General features: G+C 48.3%; 1 protein-coding gene across 2 annotated transcripts; it reads left to right on the top strand.

Moving 5' to 3' along the window:
* The first annotated feature begins 46 nt into the window (after positions 1–46).
* On the top strand, positions 47–21,230 carry NR2E1 (nuclear receptor subfamily 2 group E member 1). Of its 2 annotated transcripts, none has more exons than XM_045499204.1 (9): positions 47–843; positions 5,533–5,678; positions 9,120–9,207; positions 10,808–11,043; positions 12,375–12,521; positions 14,633–14,729; positions 15,117–15,266; positions 15,520–15,625; positions 21,052–21,230. In XM_045499204.1, exons 1-9 carry the CDS (start codon positions 819–821, stop codon positions 21,116–21,118), a joined length of 1,062 nt encoding a protein of 353 aa, XP_045355160.1. In that variant the 5' UTR covers positions 47–818; the 3' UTR covers positions 21,119–21,230. The 2 variants fall into 2 exon arrangements, with proteins under 2 accessions (XP_045355160.1, XP_045355159.1); XM_045499203.1 differs by lacking the exon at positions 21,052–21,230 and adding an exon at positions 19,502–21,029 and having other exon boundaries at positions 58–843.
* Positions 21,231–21,568: the final 338 nt, after the last annotated feature.

Raw genomic sequence — 21,568 nt, forward strand, 5'->3', positions numbered from 1 at the left:
CACATGGCTGACGTCAGACCCCGCCAGGAGTTGGGGGAAAAGCTAAGTGGGCCAGGGACGCCCTATTCCCCTCCCCGCGGCTGCCTGTCAGAGCGCTTCTGGAGATATTACAGGGGACCCAGCCCGCAGCGACAAGCACAAAGTCACGGGGTAATGAACTTCGGGGACCCTTTGCCGCTCAGTGCGCGGCTCTCCCCGGAAACTGGAACCCGGCTGCCTGTTCCCTCGGAAGACTTCCCAGCAATCTAGTTTCCCACTCCGCTCTCTGGTTTGGGCAGCGCCGAGCCCATCTGCCTGAGACTGCGGTTGTGTTTTCCTTCTTTCCTTAAAAGAGCAGCGGTCTGTAGAGATCTGGCCACACTCTGCATGCCTAATGTAGAAGGAGAAATTGAAGACTGAGAGACAGGGATGGGGAAAGAGTGGGATCTTGTCCTTTTTGCTCCGTAGGAAGACCATTTTCGTGTCTCCGTCTCTGTCCTTCACTATTCCTCTCTCGCTGTCCTCCTCCCTTCTTCCTCGATCTGCCCGTCCGTCTCTCCGTTTGTCTGTCCATGCGTGTGTCCATACCAAGCAACATTCCCAGCAGCTGCGGTTTTGCAAGAGCCGGGAAGAAACTTGAGGATGCTTAAATTCCCACTGTGGAACGAATTCTGAGCGCCCAGGGAGCAGCGCAGCGCGCAACCGACACCCACCTGTCCGGCCCGGGAGCCTGCAGGCTGGAGGGCGGCTGGAGAGCTGCGGCGCCCGGCGGCGAGGCGGGCGCTGCCGGCCGGGACTCGGGCAGCGCCCACCAACCGCTCCGCCCCGGGACAGCCAGCATGAGCAAGCCGGCCGGATCAACAAGTGGGTACCTTTCGGGCCGCCGCGGGGCTCAGGCGCGCAGCCTGGGGTGGGCGGGAGAGGAGTCCGGGGAGATCCTGCCCGGAACGCTGCGGCTCCGAGCCCGGGAAAGGGACTCCGGCGGCGTGTGCGCTTTGGCCCAGCTCCTTGTAGCCCGTGAGTCGGGATGTTTCGTGGTGAGGGAAGAATTTCGTTACCTCTGGATTGCTTGATATCTCACCCCCCCCCCCCACCCGGTTTGGTGGGAAGGTTGAGACCCATGCAGCCCGCCAGTCCCGCGAGTTGCATCCGCTTAGAGACCAGGTGCGGGGAAAGGGGAGGGGGGGAGTGTCGACGGGGGGCGGGAACTAGGCCGCAGCTCCAGGCTGCAGCACAATAACACGCTCGCTCAAAACTCCGAGCTCCAGCGCGCAAAAGCAACTCTGCGCAAAGCGGATTTGAAAGGAATGCTTTGCACCCCGTTTCTAGTTATTTCAAATAATCCTGCAAACTGGGAAGCAGAAACAATTTAAAAGTCACATTTTCCTTAATCCTAAATCCGCGTAGGTCATAACTGGGGAATTTAAAGTATGGCGAACCGCTCTAGCAAAGAGGGGACCAAATCCCTAATCCCAAGGATTTTTCGAGCGGGAGCTCGGCAGAGGCAGGAGTGTGCGGCCTGTTCCCTTCGCGCGCTTCTCTCCTCCCTCAAACTTGCCTAGCTGGTAGCTCCCCGTCAGAATGTCGAGCCGTGGCTGATCTCTAACCAACCCCAGACGCCAGAGTGGGGGGCTCCGTGTCTGTGTGTGTGAGGGCATCTGCTCTCCCGGTGCCTGCGGAACCCGAGAATGTGGAGGCCCGAGCCGGCGCTGGGCGGGCGTTGTCGCAAGGCTCGGATCTCCCGGGGGCATTTCAGTTCCCGCCTTCCGGTGGCCCAGGGCTGCCTTTTCCGGGGCCCAAGACTGGAGGTAGCCCCCCGCCGCAGTCCCTACGTCCCGGAGATCTCCCGCCGCCCTTGTTGTCTTTGCCTATAGCATTTTTGCGGCTCCTTGCTTTCCTCAAACACCCCCTCCCCTCACGCCCTCATTGTCTTGAGTCTTTGAAAGTTGGGAGAATCCAAGATACTTCTGAGAACTGATGATGAAGTCCCACTTAAGTGGCAAGCAATTCACTTTATCCGTTCGCTTTGGTTTGGGTGTTACCGTTTTAAAAATTCAAGTGAAGTGAACGTGAACAATAAAGAGAAACGGAGAGATGTTTAGAACCAGGGCAGAGGGAAGAGAGCAGGAAACTTTGCCGCCGCACAAATCAGAGCCGACCCTTGCGGAGGCCTGGCGTTTCCAGTTAGCCTCCGGCCTACGCTGGCCCTTGCTGCTCCAATTTCTGGGTAGCGAGGCGGCCTCTGGCTTTTTGTGGCCCAGGTTCTAGAGTGTGAGGTCCTCCCCTGGAGGGGCAGAAGGAAACCTTTTCTGCAGCATTCCGAGCCTCTAATGCAAAAACAGAAGCCAGCGGGCTTCGGCAGGCCTCCTGGCTACTTCGCCCTGAGACAGGCCCTCGCCTTCTTCCCTAGAAGTAAGGAGCCTCGGACTCGTTCGCCCACTTGGGGTGAGGAGTCGGCGGGGTTGATGCGTGTTGGGGTGGCGGGGGGCGCCTGAAAAGCGAGGCCTCGGAACCGGGGGAAGGGGCAGGCGCCAAGCTCGGTTCGCTGGGGGCCCGCACCCGCGCGCGGTGGACTGGCACCTAGGTGAACCGCCCGGACTCAGAAAGAACGGTTGAGTGACACGCTGGGGAAACTTGGGAGCTTTCCAACTTCCCAAGGGCCCGAGTTCGGCCTCGGAAGCCTGAGACCCGGCGCGGGTTCGGCCGCAGCTGTTATAGTTTCTCAGGCCCGCAGGAAGGCGGCCCCCGCCCGCGGCGCCGCTGCATCCCGGCCTTCTCCAGACAGGTGGCGGCAGCCGGGCCGAGACCTGCGGCCCTCGGGCCCCGGGCGGCAAGGAGGTCGGCGCGCAGCGGGCGAGGTCAGGACCGAGCCGGGCCGCGAGGTCTGCGGCCCCCGCCTCGCTCGGTTTCGCACAGCTGGAGGGCAGAGCGATGTCACCCGGGAGCCCCGCCTGGGTGGTAACAAGACCCCGGCCAGTCACCCCTGCAGCCCAGACTAACTTCTTTCAACAGCCTCTGATGGTAATTACAGTAATCGAAGCTGCCATATATCTTTAGGCAATTATGACACACAAAAAGCCCCGAGGGGACCCCCTGGCGAGGGAAGTTAAGAACGGTTTTCCAGCCTCAGGAAACTCCCGCCTGCCTCACGTCGGAGCTCACTCGGTTTGCTAAATGAGAGGAGCTTTGCAACGGGGTCAACCAGCTTGTCTCGTGACCCCAAGTCACCTTTACGTGGCTGGGTGGCGGAGTCTGAGGCGCAGACCCGCTATGCCCCGGAATTTTCGCGTCCCTCCCTCCTGTGCCCCGCCCCGGCGAGTATGCCTGCCTCTAATCTGCCCCAGGAGCCGTGACTCGGAGGTCTGCTCCGTGGCAGGGCCGACCCGCAGCAGTGGAGGCCCCGAGGGGCGACTGTCGAGGAGCCCCGCACCCCGCCACAGCTGGAGGAGAGTCACCCACCCTTGCACTGGTCCTCCCTGCGTCCCATGGGTTTCTCCAGAGATGTGCGTCCCTGTCCTCTGTCTGGATGGGAAGCGGAGGGGAAAAGAAAGCCCACCACTGCTCCTCCTGCGTGCTTATCTTGGCATCATCAAAACTGCTACCGGGAAGAAGACAGCTGGGGCGACAAGATTGCTGAACCCCAAACATGGACCCCCGCTCAGCCAGAGGGCGTGTGTCATGCTGGGAACGATGGTTGCAAAATATGGAAACCAAGTTTACTGTTTCTAGCGTGAGTGCGACGCAGCAGAGCTCGCGTCCCCGGTTGCTGGGCGGCTGTGAGTTCCTTTGGGCGCACTGACAGGCCCAAGGGGGTGAGGGACAAGACCCGCTGTGGCCTCTCCTGGCGCTCTCCAGCCCCTTCCTCCCCCCAGCACAACCTCTCCTCCCACCGTACTGGAAAGGGGGCGTCGAGGCGGTGGTCGCCTCGCCGCGCGCCTCCCCCACCGGCCTTTGTCGCCGTCTGAATTCCCATGCTACTCTTTTTGACGGGTCACTGGTGGCTGTATAGGCAGGTGCTATGGCGGGGTTGTAATTACCCAGGCCGAGCTTGGTCGTTCCCGAACCCCCACCCCCACCCTGGCCGCCGGCGCTTTCCCTAAGTCCCTCCTTCCCGGCCTCCAGCAGCAACTCCTAGGCCTTGGTCAGGGGTTCGCGCCTACCAGGACGCCTCAAAATCCACGAGCAAGTTTCCACTTCTGAGACCTCAGCGGCCCTTCCCGACGTGGGCCCCACGCCTTCTCTATTCCCCTGGCCGGGTTGTTCTGACTCGCTTCTCTGCACCCCAGCCTGATAGCGTTCCCGAACCTGAGCGCCCCAGGGAGCAACTGTCGAGTTTCATCGAGGCGGAGGCATCTCGGGCCCAGACTGGAGGCCTTTGGTCGAGTAGCGACTTGAAAATTTAATGTAAAGAAGTTAATTATTACTATCATTGTTGTTACTACCAAAATGTTAACACTTTAATACTTTGTGGGAGGAAAGATTTCTAAGTCCCTATAAATCTCTTCAGGCTTGTTGGACTCTTGAACCTTAGAGAAAATAGTTCCTTCTCTTCTGAATTTTGGGATTCAACCCTCTCCCTAACATTCCTCCAAGGTCCATGGCCACCCCAGGCTTGAGGAGATTCCAGGGAAAGTTCTCTTAAACCAGGCGACTGTCGAGGCCAATAAAGGTGGAGGACAGTCTAGAGAAACCAGCTACATCCTTTAAAATATCAGCCTCCCACAGTGGTGGAAAACAGGCAGGAAGGGACCCAACCGAGATCTAGTGTGAGGAGACAGGTCTTTGAGGAAGAAGAACTTGGGGAGTGGAGGGAGAAGGGGGTGGCTGTCCCGCGCTAACCTGCTAAGGGATCGCACACGCGTCACTCTCGTTTGCCCAGCCCGGTCCTAGTTACTTTGGGGGGAAAATGTTCTTTTCCTAAAAGAAATAATTTCTCAAAAGCGATCCACTAAGCATTTTTTAAAATAGGTAAAGCGAAAGTTGGGCAATTACCACTACCCTTATTATCATTAATAATCCTAGTATTAGCATTACAATAATAATCCTAATAATAACAACCGCCCGGCAGCTCAGAGAAAACTCGATTGCCTTCCAGCTGCCATCCCCGGTTCCAGCCGTGTTTGTTTTTCTTCTTTCCCCTTTTACATTTCAAGTTTGTCTCCTCGCGCGCTAACAACTTTCTCTGTTTAATGCGAGAGCGGGGGAGGGACGCGGCCAAACTTTCCGCGGAGCAGAAAGGCAGCGGCGGCCGTGCTGCCGCCCCGGCCTGCTGTAATCTTTTATTCCAAAATGGGTCTCAGCGATTAGAAGAGACCCAAATACATGTAGCGGTGCATGAATAATGCTCATTGTAGGAAACTGACACTTGCTCAAGGAAAAAAAGTTTGGCTATAAAATCACTTCATTATTTGCTTTTACCGCAGCTTCGGTGCTAATCCCTTCAGAGGTCAGATTGCTTAGCATCTCTCTCTCCCGCTCCCCTTTCCTCCCTCTTCTCCGCCCTCCTCTCCCTCTCGCCCCTTCCCCCCTTCCCTGTCTTTCCTGCGATTTCAGGCCGTATTTTAGATATCCCCTGTAAAGTGTGCGGCGACCGCAGCTCGGGGAAACACTACGGGGTCTACGCCTGCGACGGCTGCTCGGGGTTTTTCAAACGGAGTATCCGAAGGAATAGGACGTATGTCTGCAAGTCTGGAAACCAGGTACCTCGGCCAGGGCTGCACCGCCCGGCTTCCGTCTGCTGCCTCCCCTTTCTTTGTTTGTGCCAAGGCCTCCTCCGAGTTTCCAGGCTGCTGGGGAGAGACCAAGCTCTGACCTCTCCCTTCCTCTCTCTTCTTCCCGCCTCAACGCTCAGAGGCCCTTCCGCGTGGGAAAGGCGGGAAGAGCTAAGGGAAGATACAGAGTTTGCAGGGGAAAATCTGAAATCCCGGCTCCTCCCTACACACACACACACACACACACACACACACGTCCCACTTTTTGCAATCCTTTGACACACTTTGACACAGGGTATGGCCCACACCCAGTGGCTTTGAAGCCAGAGAAGGGGACCTAAGGAACTTCAGAATCTAAACCACAAGGGCAATCTGGAGAAAGGCTATGTTCTGTTGCCTGCACCCCACCCACATTCCTAGCAGCACCCAAGCTCAGTGACCTGACCACTGCCTGCCATGGTAGAAGGAAAAGGCACAAGGCATCACAGTCAAGGTTGCCACCCAAAGTGAGCATGATCATTTGGAACACGGAGGGCTTGCCCTGTGAAGGGCTGTGTCCTTTCAACTTCAGAGTAGCAGGACTGCTCTGGTAGTGGTCAGTGGGGCTTCAGCACTCATGTGACTTTAGCTAGGCAGAGTCACAGGAAAGGCAGAGTGCACAGGAAAAGAAGACTCTCAAGGAAGAGGTAAATTGGATCCTCTCCAAGACTCCCATGTCTTCTCTTTCTCTGCTTAGAAGATGTGCCTGGTTGGTTGTGTTTTGGTCTTGAGCAAGCAGAACTGTCTCAGAGAGACAAGGGGGTTAGAGCATGGGCTGAGAGTGAGCCAAAGCTTCCAGAAAGAGCAAGTAGGACCCCCGACTCAGTTCCCAGCTCAGCAATAGGCTCATTTCAAGGAGATCAGCCTTTTGGCCCCACACTTTGCCTTCTCCTCAGCCAGGCACACAGACCCTCAGCACAGAGCCACCACTTTGACTCCCAAGAAGATCCTGGAGAAAGTATTAGTCAGAAGTCATCCTTTGGTAACCAAAATGGTAAAACATCTTCACTAATTAATATTTATATATGTGTATACATACACAAATATTGTCTGCTGCTAGTGAATTATTCTATTTCTAAAGCTATGTCTGCTCATATTAATTTCCAATAGATTTGGATTATCAACAAAAACATGATGATATTTACATTTGGATAAGTTATTTTGAACTCCAGCCCTGTTACCTGTTTAATTGGGTACACAGCTCTGTATCAGTTTCTAGCTCACCATATGGACACATCACATTATACACATGCAGGGCTGTATCCCTGTAGCCCCGCAGGAATATGAGATTACTGTGGGTCCTCAGATTTGAGCAGGCTTCTACTTAAATTACCTTTTAATTTTATGCAATGCACAGAATTGGGGAATCAAAATCTCAGATGTTATGCTTGATATTTTCAAAGGGGTTGGCTATCAATTCAAACATATTGATGTCAGTCCAAGTCCTTGTAAAGGACTGATAATAGACTCATCAGGCTTGGTGTCCTCTCCTTACAGAGAGAATAAATGGGCTGAGCTCAAGCACTCATCTTTCTCTCAAGCTTCAGATATTTATATACATATAATCTGATTTCAAGACACTCTTAAGAACAAATGAAGGCTTCGATTTTGCATTAGCTTGTTTATCAGAATACTAGGAAGATGACATTTGAGGATAGATATATGACTGCATTTAATAACAAGTTCTCCAAACCTCTTTACATTGAGCTATTACACTGGCCCTCAAAGATGCCCTAAAGAATTCACTTAGAAAGCAAAGATTATTTCCTTTATCTCTTTTATTCTAAGATTAGCTAAATAATATTCTAATTTATTGTTAACAGTAATTAAAACATATGGAAATTATTATGAACCTCTGCCCCACCTTTATTGTAAATATTACCTCAACATATTTTAAATCAGAAGGGTGGGATCTCATAAAAAAGTATACTCAAGTGTGTTATTTTTTCCTAAGGGCTATTTCAGAAAGTGTGCATACTCCAAATTCAGAGTATATGATTTTTTTAGGTTATGAAGCAAAATAAAATGCATTTATTATATTCTCTTTCTTCCCAGTGTACATGTAACAGTAGCAAGTCATATAAACACAGGAGAGCACCAAACTTATTCTGTATTTTTGGTGTATAAAATGCATATGTAGCTGTGACTATATGTATCTATGTATAAGTTCCCTCAGTAATAACACCTAACACTGAATGAACACTGAAGTTCCATTAGAAACTTTCTCTGTAAATTTCCTCTTCTTTAAAATTTTTTTTAATCTTTATTTTTGAGAGAGAGAGAGAGAGAGAGAGAGTGCAAGCGGGGGAGGAACAGAAAGAGGGAGACACAGAATCCGAAGCAGGCTTCAGGCTCCAAGCTGTCAGCACAGAGCCCGATGGCATTCGAACTCACAAACCGTGAGATCATGACCTGAGCTGAAGTTGGTCACTTAACTGACTGAGCCACCCAGGTGCCCCTGTAAATTTCCTCTTCTAATAGCCAATAGTTTCCCAGAAAGTGTCATTAGTTAAAACATTTATTTTCTCGTGCATCTCAAATAAATATTTGTAAGTCAGTAATTAGCTCTTTTTTTCCCCCAGTTATAATGCCAATTTTCTCAGTCCATATTATCGTTTTGCAGACAGTCCATCACATTATCTTTCCGGTCATATTTACATAGTGGGCATCAGTAGATTTTGCCTAGGCCTTGGACTCTTCCTTTCCCATCCTCACCTCTGTAGGTCTTGCCCTCCTAATCACTCTGGCTTCTGCCTCACTTTCCAGGAATGGCTTTGTTTCCATGAATCTGTGCTGAGGCAAGTCTTTAAGACAAGTTTCACATGCTGGTTATAAGAATGGCTTCAGGTACAAAGGCAAGAGTAAGGAAACAGCATAGTGAAGAATAAGTGGGAGAGAGTTATCTGACAGAAAGTAACAGAAAGAGGTAGACTCTGGACATAGCGGCGATCCCGACCAGCATGCCTGCTCCCAGCCCAGCTCTGACGCCTCCGCCTCTGGGCCAGGTCGCTGTCTTCGGTACTGAAAAGTGTCGCTCCTGCTGCACCACCTCCGCGCCTGGAAGAAGTTCCCCTCTAGAGCTCCTTCCAGCACAGCAGTCGGGCAACCAGGCGCTGGGACCCTTCACCTGCTTGGAGAAGGACTTTTCCTCCTTGTCCACTTTCGTAGGGTCAGGGGCTGTTCCTTTTGAAGCAGCCCCTGGAATCCCAGCCCTCTCTCTGCCTGGCCCTGCTCATGCCCAAGACCTTTGAGTCTGGCGGACCCGGGCTTGCAGCTCCTAGGTCCGTGGCGGTGTCCGTTCCCGCCTCCACGTTTCCCTCCACCTGGCGCCGGCTTCGCGTCTCCAGTCTAAAGGCCCTGGGGCCGCTGACCTCCTGCGCTCTGTTCCAGGGAGGCTGCCCGGTGGACAAGACGCACAGAAACCAGTGCAGGGCGTGTCGGCTGAAGAAGTGTTTGGAAGTCAACATGAACAAAGATGGTAATCAGTACCGCTTTTTATCGTTCTAATGTTGGTTGACTAGTAAGCAAATTATATGTACAGAAAATACATGGCACTCCAATGAATATAAATCATCTCCCCAGCACATCTTTCCAGATGCTGGGAATTGGCCTCGGACTTTCAGTCATATCCTTCCGTCTCTCTGCATGAGCCCCCCACCCCCTATGGAACTCTCCCCCCAGTGCCTATCCTATGGAACTCTCCAAGTATGGCCCATGGCCACATTGGAAACTTGTGCCCCATAACCACCCCCACGGAGACCGCGATGCCGGGAGCCCCAGTCTGCTGGGCACACACGCGCGGTATTTCCTGCTTCACATCCTAATACCTCTTCTAGCCTCTCTTTGCAGCTCTTTTGTGGCCACTTCTAAGCCTGTTAGTCTCCCGCAGAATCTCGCAGTCTGGATAGCCTTCGAGGGTGGAGATCGTGGGGACTGGGGCACTGTGTCGGAGGAGGGAGGGCAGAGACGCAAGCACTCGGAATTTCAAGCCCTTGTTTGCTAATTCAAGATTCCAAATTCAGGATGGCCATTGTGGCGATCTGGGCTTTTTCTGGGCCTTCTCTCGGTTTTACAAAGAGAGGCTGGAGAGGCAGGGTGATGCCTGGGGGTGCCTCTGACACCCAACTCCCAGAAGGCTCTTAAACGCGCGCAGCAAGAACTAGGCAGTAAGATGCTTCTTGCGCAAAGAGCTTAGTCCAAGTGCGTGCCGGGTGGTGTCCTGGTGAGGGCGCCCCAGGCCTGGCCTGGGTTGCGGGGGGGGGGGGGGGTGGGGGGTCCTGGCCGAAAGGGAGGAATGGGGTCTCAGGATAGGATGCTGAGAGGACTTTGCCTTGGCGACGGGCCGGGCTGGGTGGCAGCACCAGGAGGCACAGCGCCCACTGGGGAGTGATCCTTCCTCCGCGGCACAGGAAGCAGGAGGGAGCGTCCAACCTGTTGAACTTGTGTATTGACAAGTTGTCAAGCTCTGCGAACGGAAGATTGCCCTGAATTAATTTGTTTGTTTAAACTGTTGGCGGTAATTGTCACATCTCCCTTGCCTTCCTCCAGCACACTCCAAGACGGGCGCTCCCTCTTTCCATCCCACAGTGTGCCCCGCGCTCCGGTCTTTTTCTCCTGACGCCCTAGGAGGCCAAAAGCCATTTCGGCAGGGGTGGAGGTGGGGAAGCAGGAAAAGTGTGCAGGGACGCTGTGCCTGGCTGGGTGCAATGCTCCCTCTCCCTTTTGTCGCATACAAGGGTATCTAACTACTCCTGCCCAGAAGGTTTCTGGTTTCCCTGCGACCACCCTGGGTGGGAAAGAGTCCTGAACCCACAGAGAGCACACCTAGTCTTGCTTGAGGCGTGGCCATTATCAGACACTTGGGGCCGGCTCCTCTTCTCAGCCTCAGCTCTCTAATGCCTCCAGTGTAAGACATTGTCAGAGCGTCCTCCGTGCACACATTCCCTCTCCCTCCCTCTCTTCACCTCTCTAGTGACCTTGCCGGCCCAGATGGGGCATTTGGCCCGGGAGAGCGGCAGCGGCTAAGTGTTGTCCAGTCTTTGATCCCTGGGCATTCGTCCATCTGTCTGTCTCTGCAGCGGTGCAGCACGAGCGGGGGCCTCGGACGTCCACCATTCGCAAGCAGGTGGCTCTCTACTTCCGTGGACATAAGGAAGAGAACGGGGCGGCTGCGCACTTCCCCTCCGCAGCGCTGCCCGCGCCAGCCTTCTTCACCGCAGTCACGCAGCTGGAGCCGCATGGCTTGGAGCTGGCCGCCGTGTCCGCCACCCCGGAGCGGCAGACTCTCGTGAGTCTGGCTCAGCCCACGCCCAAGGTTCGTGTCCCTGCTGGACTCAGGGAGTCTGGTGCCTAGCTGAGGGAGGAAAAGGGCCTGCCCATCTCTTCTGAGCGGGGAGGGGTCAAGCAAAAGACAGACCTGGCCACTGTGCGGGTGCCCAGTCAGGCTCTGCAGGGAGTTGTAGGCCCCCTCCCTACTTTTCCCTGTTCAGCCAGGAGTGCTCAAATTTTAGTGGGCAGTAAAGTCACTCTCTGAGATGGCTGCAAATGTGGACTCCCTGGCCCATTCCCCATAGAGTCTGTTTCTGCAAATTTGAGGTGGGGCCCAGGAACCTGCACCTGTTAAAAAAAAAAAAAAAAGCCCTTGGTGTGGAGCCCTGGCTGAACAACCTAGGCATTTCTGGAGACCAGAAGAGCACTTCTGTTTCTAGCAAAAAGGAGTTGGCTACAGCTGGTAGAAAAGAGTCCCTGAGTTGCAGATCTCAGGGATCTGTTTCCTTGGGCAAAGCTGTGGGTCCCTAATGCAACAACAATGTGTGGAACTCACCCTGTTAGGACAGTTTGAGGAATCTGGCTTCAGTTTCCACTCTCCCTTCCCTCTTTTCTGAGATGCATGTATTTATATCACAACTGAGTCTCTACTTAGCAGGGCCACAGCCTGAACCATTTCAAAAGGCTGCCACCTAGGGACTGCCTTCCAGGCTTCCAGCTGGTACCTACCCAAAGCACCCACTCCAGGCCGAGAAGGGGAGGGCCAGCTGCAGCCCCACTCTGCAAGGAAGCCAAACACCTGGGCACACACACAAGCACAATATTTAATATTGCTTTCTTACCCTTGATGTGTATAATAAGCTTGGGAAAGTAGTGTTATGAATATGTTGTCAGTTATGAATGGGAATGCTCTGTGAATGATTAAGATGTCTAATTGAAATATTTCCATAATATACTAATCCTTTCTAAAAATACTCATATGCATATTTGTGTTTGGGATGCCTATTAATTTATACTTTTTTCACATCTATTTTTATTTACACAAATGCAAGCAGCTCTTGTCTAAATTGGGAGACAGGCCCGGCACTTTGCTCAGCCTGAGGAAAACTTGCCACAGGGGACAGAAAAACCAGATGCCCCTCTGGAAGGAATGGGCCCCCAAAGACTGGAAATGGGCCTTTCCCAGCGGTTATCTCTCAAAGTCTATAGATAGATACAGATGTTTGTTTTTTATCTACCAATGGCAACTGCATGTTTCAGCAGAACACCCAAATTCCTGTCTCCTTCCCTGTTCTAATTAGAAAATTAAAAGATTGGCTCTTCTTGCAAGGCTGTGGTTTCCTCACTCCCTGGTGTTTCTCTTTCTTCCCTGCTTAGTACCCCCATGAAGTGAATGGGACCCCAATGTATCTGTATGAAGTGGCCACAGAGTCAGTGTGTGAATCAGCTGCCAGGCTTCTGTTTATGAGCATCAAGTGGGCTAAGAGTGTACCAGCTTTCTCCACGCTATCTTTGCAGGACCAGGTATGACCAAGAGGGTACTGAGCTCTCGGGGAAGGGGGGTGCGTAAAAAACAACAGTCATCAGCCTTATGAAACTGGAGGTTATCTGGATAAATCACGAAGGCCAGCCATCCTTTCCTAGCAGCAATGGGAAAACGATTTTTACTAGCTTCCTACTGTGGGTTCAAAATATCTAGCTATGGAACCCTTACTAAGAGATGCAATTGTGTTATTTCAGGAACGTTAGATCTGGGCTATGAAAAACAAATATAGAAGAACATCTCTCTCCCTCTCTCTCTGTTTAATTGAATCACAAATTTTTGAAATCTTAATGATATTTAAAATTGCTAATAAAACGATGTTTCTTAAGAATATTGGACCTGAGAGAAATAGATGACGAGAGTATTCCCCTGTAATATTTTCAGGGCTAGTCTTAGTATTTTATGTCCCAGAGCTTTATATTTTCCATTGTGATACAGCCTTGACCACTAATATATCAGCATGTGCAGTTAAAGGGTACACTGCATACTCTAGGCTAGGATCTCCCTTGATTCTTTAAGTACTTTTAGAGGTTTTGTAAACACGTGGGCATTGTGCATAATTCTGCAGTTGTAAATGACATTCAGAGGGAGAAAGAGTATGTGCTGCTAAAAATTACATTGTAACAAAAGCCAGAAATTTTGTTGTTAGGAATATCAGAAATAGCTTCTGCTGGAATTTTTCTAATCTTGAGGGGAAAAAAGAAAATGAAGTGTTCATAATAACCATTGGCTGTTACCCAGACATTCATGGAAATTAATGACAAACTTCCCAAAAGCTAATAAGTAGTTTTAAAAGCAAATGGTTTATTTATTTAATTCATTTTATACCTAATTAAAGCATGATAGTGCCCTTTAATATGAAGCATCCTTCCTACAGACAGACCTAGCAATGTGCTCAAAACATTTAATCTTCTAGCATGGGATGTTCTTTTTTTCCATAGCCTGGACTTTCAGACATGGTCAGAATTAGATATTGTTTACCTTGCATTTTTAAAGTATTATTTTCTGTACTTAATGCAATAAAACTAAAAATAAAGCATTTTCAAAATTAAACCTTTGGTCTTATTGTGATTTTGGTTACAAGCCTTCACAATTCAGCTCTTAGCTCTCAAAAGGAAATCCCTTCACATAAATCATCCAGAATTGGCTGGTTTTTGAGAGATTTTTCAAAAACAGATTTTTTCAAAATGGTTAGGTTCTATCTTTGATCAGGTTTACTGGCTGACTCTAACCATTTGCTGTGTGTGTGTGTGTGTGTGTGTGTGTGTGTGCACGTGTGTGTGCACGTGCATGTGTGCACACTGGCTATTTTTTCTCAAAACAGGTATCTGTATACTCTTTAATACAAACAAAATTTACTTACTGTCTGCCACTTAGCCCTTCAGTGGAAACCCTTCAACAACAAGCAAACTGCAATGGAGTGGAATCCAGTATATTAATTTGGAAAAGGAGCCAGATTTTCATTTTAAATATTCAGTAGCACATTTTCTTAGAATGAAAATGACAAGCACCTTGATGCTGTCCACTTATGAGTCTCAGAAAAATCAGGCAGTGAGATGAGGTAAACTCAGCAAAACCCGATTAACATAATTACACCCTGATTTCCCTGCATGCCTCTTGGGAATTAGTGATTTCTCCTTGCTCCCTGCCCAGCCCCCCAACCTTGTAGGAAGATAGGGGCCCAGATCTGCATGCTTAGTCTGTAATCCTCGACCCTGATAATATCAGTATTTTATATGAAAGGGATCACCTGCTGAGCTGCTGGTGGCATTTCATAGAGCCTGGGTCTCTGGAGAAGTTTCTAGGTGGTCAGGAATGAATGAATGCAAGGAAATGAAGGGTAAACCCCTTTCCAGAGGAAGCAAAGTTTGGGGAATTGGAATGGCTGACTCTCAGATGCATGTGCTTATCTATAGGCACCTTTTCAAAAAAGAAAATATGGAAAAGAAAAGAAAGCTAGAATATTCAGGGGAAAAATTACCAAGACAGGCATTTAAAACACTTTTTAAAATAATGGAAATTTACATATTGAAATTGTTTATAAATTTATAAATTACACACTATATTATATTATACATCTATTGTATGACAGCTGATGCTTTTGGAAGATGCTTGGAGAGAACTGTTTGTTCTAGGAATAGCACAATGGGCCATTCCGGTTGATGCTAACACTCTACTGGCTGTATCTGGTAAGAATTGCACAATTTAATGACTTTGTTGTAGAAATTACCATAAAAATACATTACTGAAAAAAGAACAACATGTAAAGAATAACAAATTTCTGCTGAACAATAGAGTATACCTGTCATTTATAAATCTATATTTAAATGCAAATAATGTTGTTTTGTTGTATTCATGACTGCTTGCATTGTTATTTAAATGCAAATTACTGTGTTTGTTATCATCCAAGAGAAGATTTTATATTAACTTTCATACAATATAGCCAGTTTACACGGAATCAGATATCTTAGAGTGACAATTGAATAGATATTGATATGCAGAATTCTGTCAAAAATCAATATTAAATCATGAAAATGCCTTCATATTAGAGCATTTATTCCATATTTCTATTCTAGGCATGAATGGTGACAACACAGATTCCCAGAAGCTGAACAAGATCATATCTGAAATACAAGCTTTACAAGAGGTGGTGGCTCGGTTTAGACAACTCCGGTTAGATGCTACCGAATTTGCCTGTCTAAAATGCATCGTCACTTTCAAAGCTGGTAGGCAGACGCCAACCCCTGTCTCTTCTCCTTCCACAGTTTTGCCACCTCCCTAATTCTGCCACCTCAAAGTCCAGACTGATCATTGCAAAAAGAGGTGATGGTTTTTAAGGGAGCTGATACTCTTAGGCTGGCCCCATTCTCGACAGTGGGGACCCTACTATTCTCCTGCTAGCCATCCATGTCCAGAGAGCTGCTTTCCCGTCTGCATTTCCTGTGTCGCTTATCACAGTTTCCTGGTCTTCATTTCTAGTTCCTACACACAGTGGTTCTGAACTGAGAAGTTTCCGGAATGCTGCTGCCATCGCAGCCCTTCAAGATGAGGCTCAGCTAACCCTCAACAGCTACATCCATACCAGGTGACTCTTGTTTGCCTTGAACGTGCACTTAAGAAAATTGCTTCCATTGTGGATGTGTGAGCAGGCAGTAATAAGCCAGTTCAGACCCTGTGACTAATCATCCTGTTGCCAGCCAGTTAATTTAGCTAGAATCTGTGTCCTCACCTATTGCACAGGATGGGTGAGAGGAGCAGATAAGATTAGATTATCCAAATGAAAGCATTGCCAGACCCCTTATGGCTGACCTGGCTGAACAAGTTGATCCATCAAAACATTTGAACACATTTGTGTGAATGGACCCTGATATGGGAAAGGTAAAAAATGAAGGCCAAAGTGGTATATTAGTTGATATATTAGAGAGTGGTCACATCATCCTTGAGAGGCCATCTTTAGCCCCATCATGATTGCTGTTTGGCTTTGATGACTGGTATCCACTGAGTTCTGCTGAGTCATAGCAACTTCTGGCCAAGCAGGGCCCACTGGCAGAGAATATTCTTGGCTAGTTGTAGGGACTCTCAGCCACTGGAGCTCCAGCAGTGCTCCTCCTGGCACCAATGGACAAGTCCACCAAGAGTTATAGACCTTCTGATTCCATTTTAAGATGAAAAAAAAAAAAAAAAGGCTTTTAAAGAGTTGGTGGAATCCTGCTAGCTTCCTAAGTTAGGACTGTGGTAGATCTAAGGTTAGAAAAGAGTTGCTACTGTTGTTTATTCTTCGATTGACCTTGAAAGGAAGCCCATGCAAACCTGTCTTGATCATCTCAACATCACCCATAGACTCTCTGCTAGGAGTAATTACATTGAGAGGGTAGAGGCAGTTAATGTCTCTCTCACCTAAGGGGTCGGCGAAATACCAAGTCACCTGTATTCACTGGGGGTGATACCACTTCTGCTATGATCTGCTTATTTCTATTATAAATCCTCTTTTGAAAACTAATGAATAAAACCGTTCCTTGTCCATGGAATATCAGTGAACCTGTGCTGAGTGATAGTACATGTGTATATGTCTTTCAAATTAAAGTGCCATGGTTTTAAACATTTAAATCCATGTTAAATTTCAGAATGTATAGTAAGCACTTAATATTTGTTCAAAATTATAAAATGGAACAGTACATAATTTGGGCACTACCCCCCCCCCGCCCTACTATAAACGAACTTGTATGTCATATCTGACCTCTGACATCTATAGTCATTGAGGCATAAAGAACATTACACTGAAAAGAATGTGATATCCACTTACTGATTCAGTCAAGCATTTGCTGAGTACTCTGCTACGTGAGGGGCTCCTGGTGAGTATTGTGGGACACTAGAAAGAAAAAGACACTTTCCCTTATCATTGCGTGAAGTAGGCAGAAGTGATCATTCAATTGAGGACACAGAAGAGAGAAAAAGCAAAGTGTGGAGTGGGAGAGATGAATTCTAGTTGCTGAGGAAAGGCTGGGTGATGGAGGAGATGACATGTGAGCTGGTCCTTGAATGGCAGGACTTCAGCAGGGGAGAAGGGCTGCAGGGACAGCCAGTAGAGGGACTGGTAGAGGTGCCATGGGAGGTGCCAGCAAAGAAGAAGGGGAGCCTGAGAGGGCCTGGTGCACCAGAAGCTTCTCCTAGGGTGACCTGAGAGAGCTAAACCACAAATTAACAGAAGTCTATTTTAGGAAAATGACAAGTATATTACTTCTATCCCAGCCTCAAAACAAGGAAATTATTAATTGAAAGAACACAACTGCTTTGACATGGAATTTTGTTCATTAAATGTTTATTTATTTTGAGAGTGGGGAGGGACAGAGAGAGAGAGAGAGAGACAGAGAGAGAGAGACAGAGAATCCCAAGCAGGCTCTGTGCTGTCAGCACAGAGCCCAACGTGGGGCTCGATCTCACAAACCATGAGATCATGACCTGAGCCGAAATCAAGAGTCAAACACTTAACTGACTGAGCCACGCAGGTGCCCCTATATTCTAAAAATTAATGTTGATTAGTCAGACTCTCTCAATGTCTCTGCCTGTCTGTCTGTCTCTCTCTCTCTCTCTCTGTCTCTCTCACACACACACACACACACAAACACACACATTGTTATCGTTTCTAGGTAGTACAGTACTCGACATCTAACAGACAATTAATTCTTGTTGACTATCCAGTCCTTTCCTAAGTAGGAAATGAAAGGAGTGGGTAAGTAGGTGAGTAGATTTTCTACTTGCAGAAAATCAAGAGTTAATGGTCTATGGATTCCCCCAAATCTATTCTTTCTGAAAGTTACTATTTCCCACAGTGGTTCCTCACCGTAGGAAACTTCCAGCATGTTGGGTGAGTGCTGCAGACATGGCAGAGGCTTGTCTAGGCAGCCCCTGCGTACGCAATGCAGGGTTCTTGCTGCTCGGCCTGACCCTGGGAGCTGTTGAAGAGAGTAAATGACGAAGGGGGAGAGGAGATGGGGGTCTTGGGGATTACTTTCCAGGAAACATAGAAGATATTTTGAGCAAGGAGAATAAGTGATGGGATTAGGGTTTTTTAAAAAATGTAGCTAAGCTCCACCATTTCCATACCACATTATTAAATGTGGTCTGGTGGTCCTTGTCCCTGGGTGATTATGAAGGTGGGCAGTGAAGGAGCCAATTGGGGTCCTCAGAGGCTCAAAAAGAATGATCAGCCTTGCATCAGGTGGAAGAGAGGGACTCCTGGGTACCCAAAGCTAACAGACAGCCATGACAATTTCTCCCCTGGATTCTATTTGCAGGCTGGAGTGATTGGTCAGTTAAATGCAGTGTTCAGCTACCTAGCTCCTATAAAGGAATTTTGATATCTGTCAGTTTCTAGCACCTTGTGGCCAGGGGTTAGACCCAGCTTGGGTACAGACAGGTGTCCCTGGAGCTCAGTCCTCCAGGTGATTTGTTGTAGTGGAGGGAGACCTCCCTGTAAAGTATGTGGATGCCTGATTCCAAACAATTGACTGAAGAAATATCAGGGCTACAGTGAGGAAGTGGCTTACAGGCATCTAAAGGCAGCAGAAAATCGAACTTGCACATCTGAGCACAGACGCATGTTGGACATCAAGAGAGGAAATTGTTAAGCAATTTCTCACATCTTTAATTATATGCCAATTTCATTGACATGAAAGTTGGGTGGCACTGCCACCCAACAGAACTTAGTCTTTAATTTGCAGTGTAATAAGGATGGAATTATTCCTGAGAGTGACTAAGTATAATGCCTGAATAATAATTTGGAGAATTGCTTCGAGAAAGAAACCATTTTATTTGAGGGAACTAGCCTGATGAGGGAGCCTTGAGAATCAGAAAATGTGAATGTTATCGCTACTTTTATCATCAACACCATGGTTATTTTCGACACTGGCAACCTTTAGTGTATTATTTGACCTACACTTAGCACTATATTTCTTTAAAATTTTTTTTTAAATGTTTATTTTTGAGAGAAAGACAGACAGAGCCGAGTGGGGGAGAGGCAGGGGGAGAGGGAGACACAGAATCTGAAGCAGGCTCCAGGCTCCGAGCTCCTAGCTGTCAGCACAGAGCCCGACGTGGGGCTCGAACTCACCAACAGTGAGATCATGACCTGAGCCAAAGTCGGAGGCTTAACCGACTGAGCCACCTGGGCACCCCAGTAACTGTATTTCTTAAACTTACCTGTTCTCCAAATGAAATGCAACCCCTTTGCTAATGTAAAGACAGTGATTTTGGCAGCATCATTTATGTTCTTCATGACTCGAGTATTCAACCCACACAACAGGGCCAGTAGCACCTGCCTAGGTCTCTGTCGCAGGGCGAGTGTGGTATTAAAGAGGCCCAATCAGGAAATTATGCTGAAGATGGTGTGCGTTCACGTATGAGATGCGAATTCCCATGAGTCGTCGCTCTTACCTTGCTGTCATGGCTTCTCCTATTCCAGATATCCCACTCAACCCTGTCGCTTTGGAAAACTCCTGTTGCTTTTGCCAGCTTTACGTTCTATTAGTCCGTCAACGATAGAAGAAGTGTTTTTCAAAAAAACCATCGGCAACGTGCCAATTACAAGACTGCTTTCAGATATGTACAAATCCAGTGACATCTAAGCTCTGAGTCCCCACTTTTCAGGATGGGACAGTATCTGATGAACTTCTACCCACGGAGAATAAGCCTCAACTAACAAACCCTTCAGGAAGCATAAACCTGGGAATGTGTAGCCTTCAGGAAAAAAAAAAATGCCAATTGACACAAAACAGTTCCAGTCGCTTTGACCTGCTGCCTCGGCCAGGGTAGGGCAGCCTGGGAAGGAAAGGGGTTGTCACAGGACCACCTGGGCAGAGCCATGCCCTGGGAAGGGGGGCTATAGTAGGGAGGTTGCCACAGGCCATGCCATTCTGCTTCTTACCTGGAAGATCAGGCTGAACTCTCAAAAGCTGAAACATCGGTAGAACTTTCTTTTCCTTTTTAGCAGATAATGTTGGGTAACCAAATATAGTTCTGTATATAACATCAGACAGCAGCCTTCAGAACTATTTTATGTTGGAGAAATTATTTTAAAAATAATGGTTAGGTCTTAAATCAAAAGTTTTATCAAAAGTTTTTCTTCTATCGTAATACATCATGAAGTGGCCTTCAGAACCGAGTTAGTGAATGAAAGGTAGCTTATGCCATGAGACTTGCTTTTCTCTATCTTTTTTCTTTCCTTTCTCTTTCTTTTGTTTTTCTCCTTCTGCTTCCCCTCCTTCCCTTTCTTCCCCTCTCCCCCCGCCCCCTTCTCTTTGATACCGTAGGCCAGGCAACCTTGTCAAAGGAATTGGTGGACGAAAAGGAGACTCTCACCAAGACTTCAGGTTGGATAACATCTCAAAAATAGAAGAGCTTTACTAAAAGAATGCAAATTGAGGGAGGATGAATTAAAACAGCCAAACCAAATAAAGTGGAGATGGATGATGAGGCAGATTGCTGTCCCGTTAACAAAGTGCTGCGACCAAAGGCAATGGGGGTCCGAACTCGTGTTTCAGTCAGTCGCACCAGAGAGTAAATGAACAGAGACATGATGCCAGAAGGAACCCCAAGGAGATGGAGGCTAAAAGCTTTCTTGATCGATCCGTTGCTAACAGCCTGAGACTCTTCAATGCCTTTCAGAAAACCGGTTTCTAGTAAAGCCTTGAATGCGCGCATGCACGCACACACACACACACACACACACACACACACACCGTCCTACACTATAAGCTGCTCCTTTGGTATGAATCTATACTTATGGAAATGTAGAAACAAACATTTTAAAATAGCTGCTGTACTTTTCACATTTTGATTTATTAGGTACTAGCACTGAGGAAAAATATTCAGCACTTGGACTATCATAGGATGAGTAAAACTTTTCTTGTACAAAGTGAATTAACTGATTTGTGAAGTTAAAAGGTTGTACTCATTGTATTTACAAAGAATAAAAATATATTGGATTTAAAGGCACTCTACCTGATTTCTTAGCCTCCCTCCCTGGCTGGTTCTCACCCACCAGAGAAAAGGTGGCAGCAGCAGCTGGTGTAAAAACTGAAGCTCAGAGCACTCCAGCCTGAAGGACCGAACCACAAAGGCAATTTCCTTTTTACAGTGAATCCCATTTGTAAAATGATGAATAAAGAAATAAAACATAAGATTCTGTTCTCTGAAGCTCTCAAATGTAATTGCATCTGTTAGGAAAATTGCTGTGTGAAGAAGAAAGAGGCCGATTAGCAGAGTCTTCATTCACTCGCTCCTCTCTCTTGCCAACATTTCAGTCCTGACCAGGAGCTTGAAATCATTTAGTGATCAAAAAGATAAAGTGTGACGATCTACATTGGTGAGTAAGATGTGGAAGGAGCAGTAGAAAGTGTGTTCAGATGTTCCCAGCAAATCTCAGGGCACTGTCCGCACCACCAGAGGCCAGGGGTGGAAATCCCAGGTGCCCAAGGCCATAGGCACTTTGGGCGCCTTCTGGGCAGCAGCTCCAGCAACAGTCTGGAGG

Source organism: Leopardus geoffroyi, chromosome B2 (genome assembly GCF_018350155.1).
Source record: "Leopardus geoffroyi isolate Oge1 chromosome B2, O.geoffroyi_Oge1_pat1.0, whole genome shotgun sequence".
In the NCBI taxonomy this organism is placed as follows: domain Eukaryota; kingdom Metazoa; phylum Chordata; class Mammalia; order Carnivora; family Felidae; genus Leopardus; species Leopardus geoffroyi.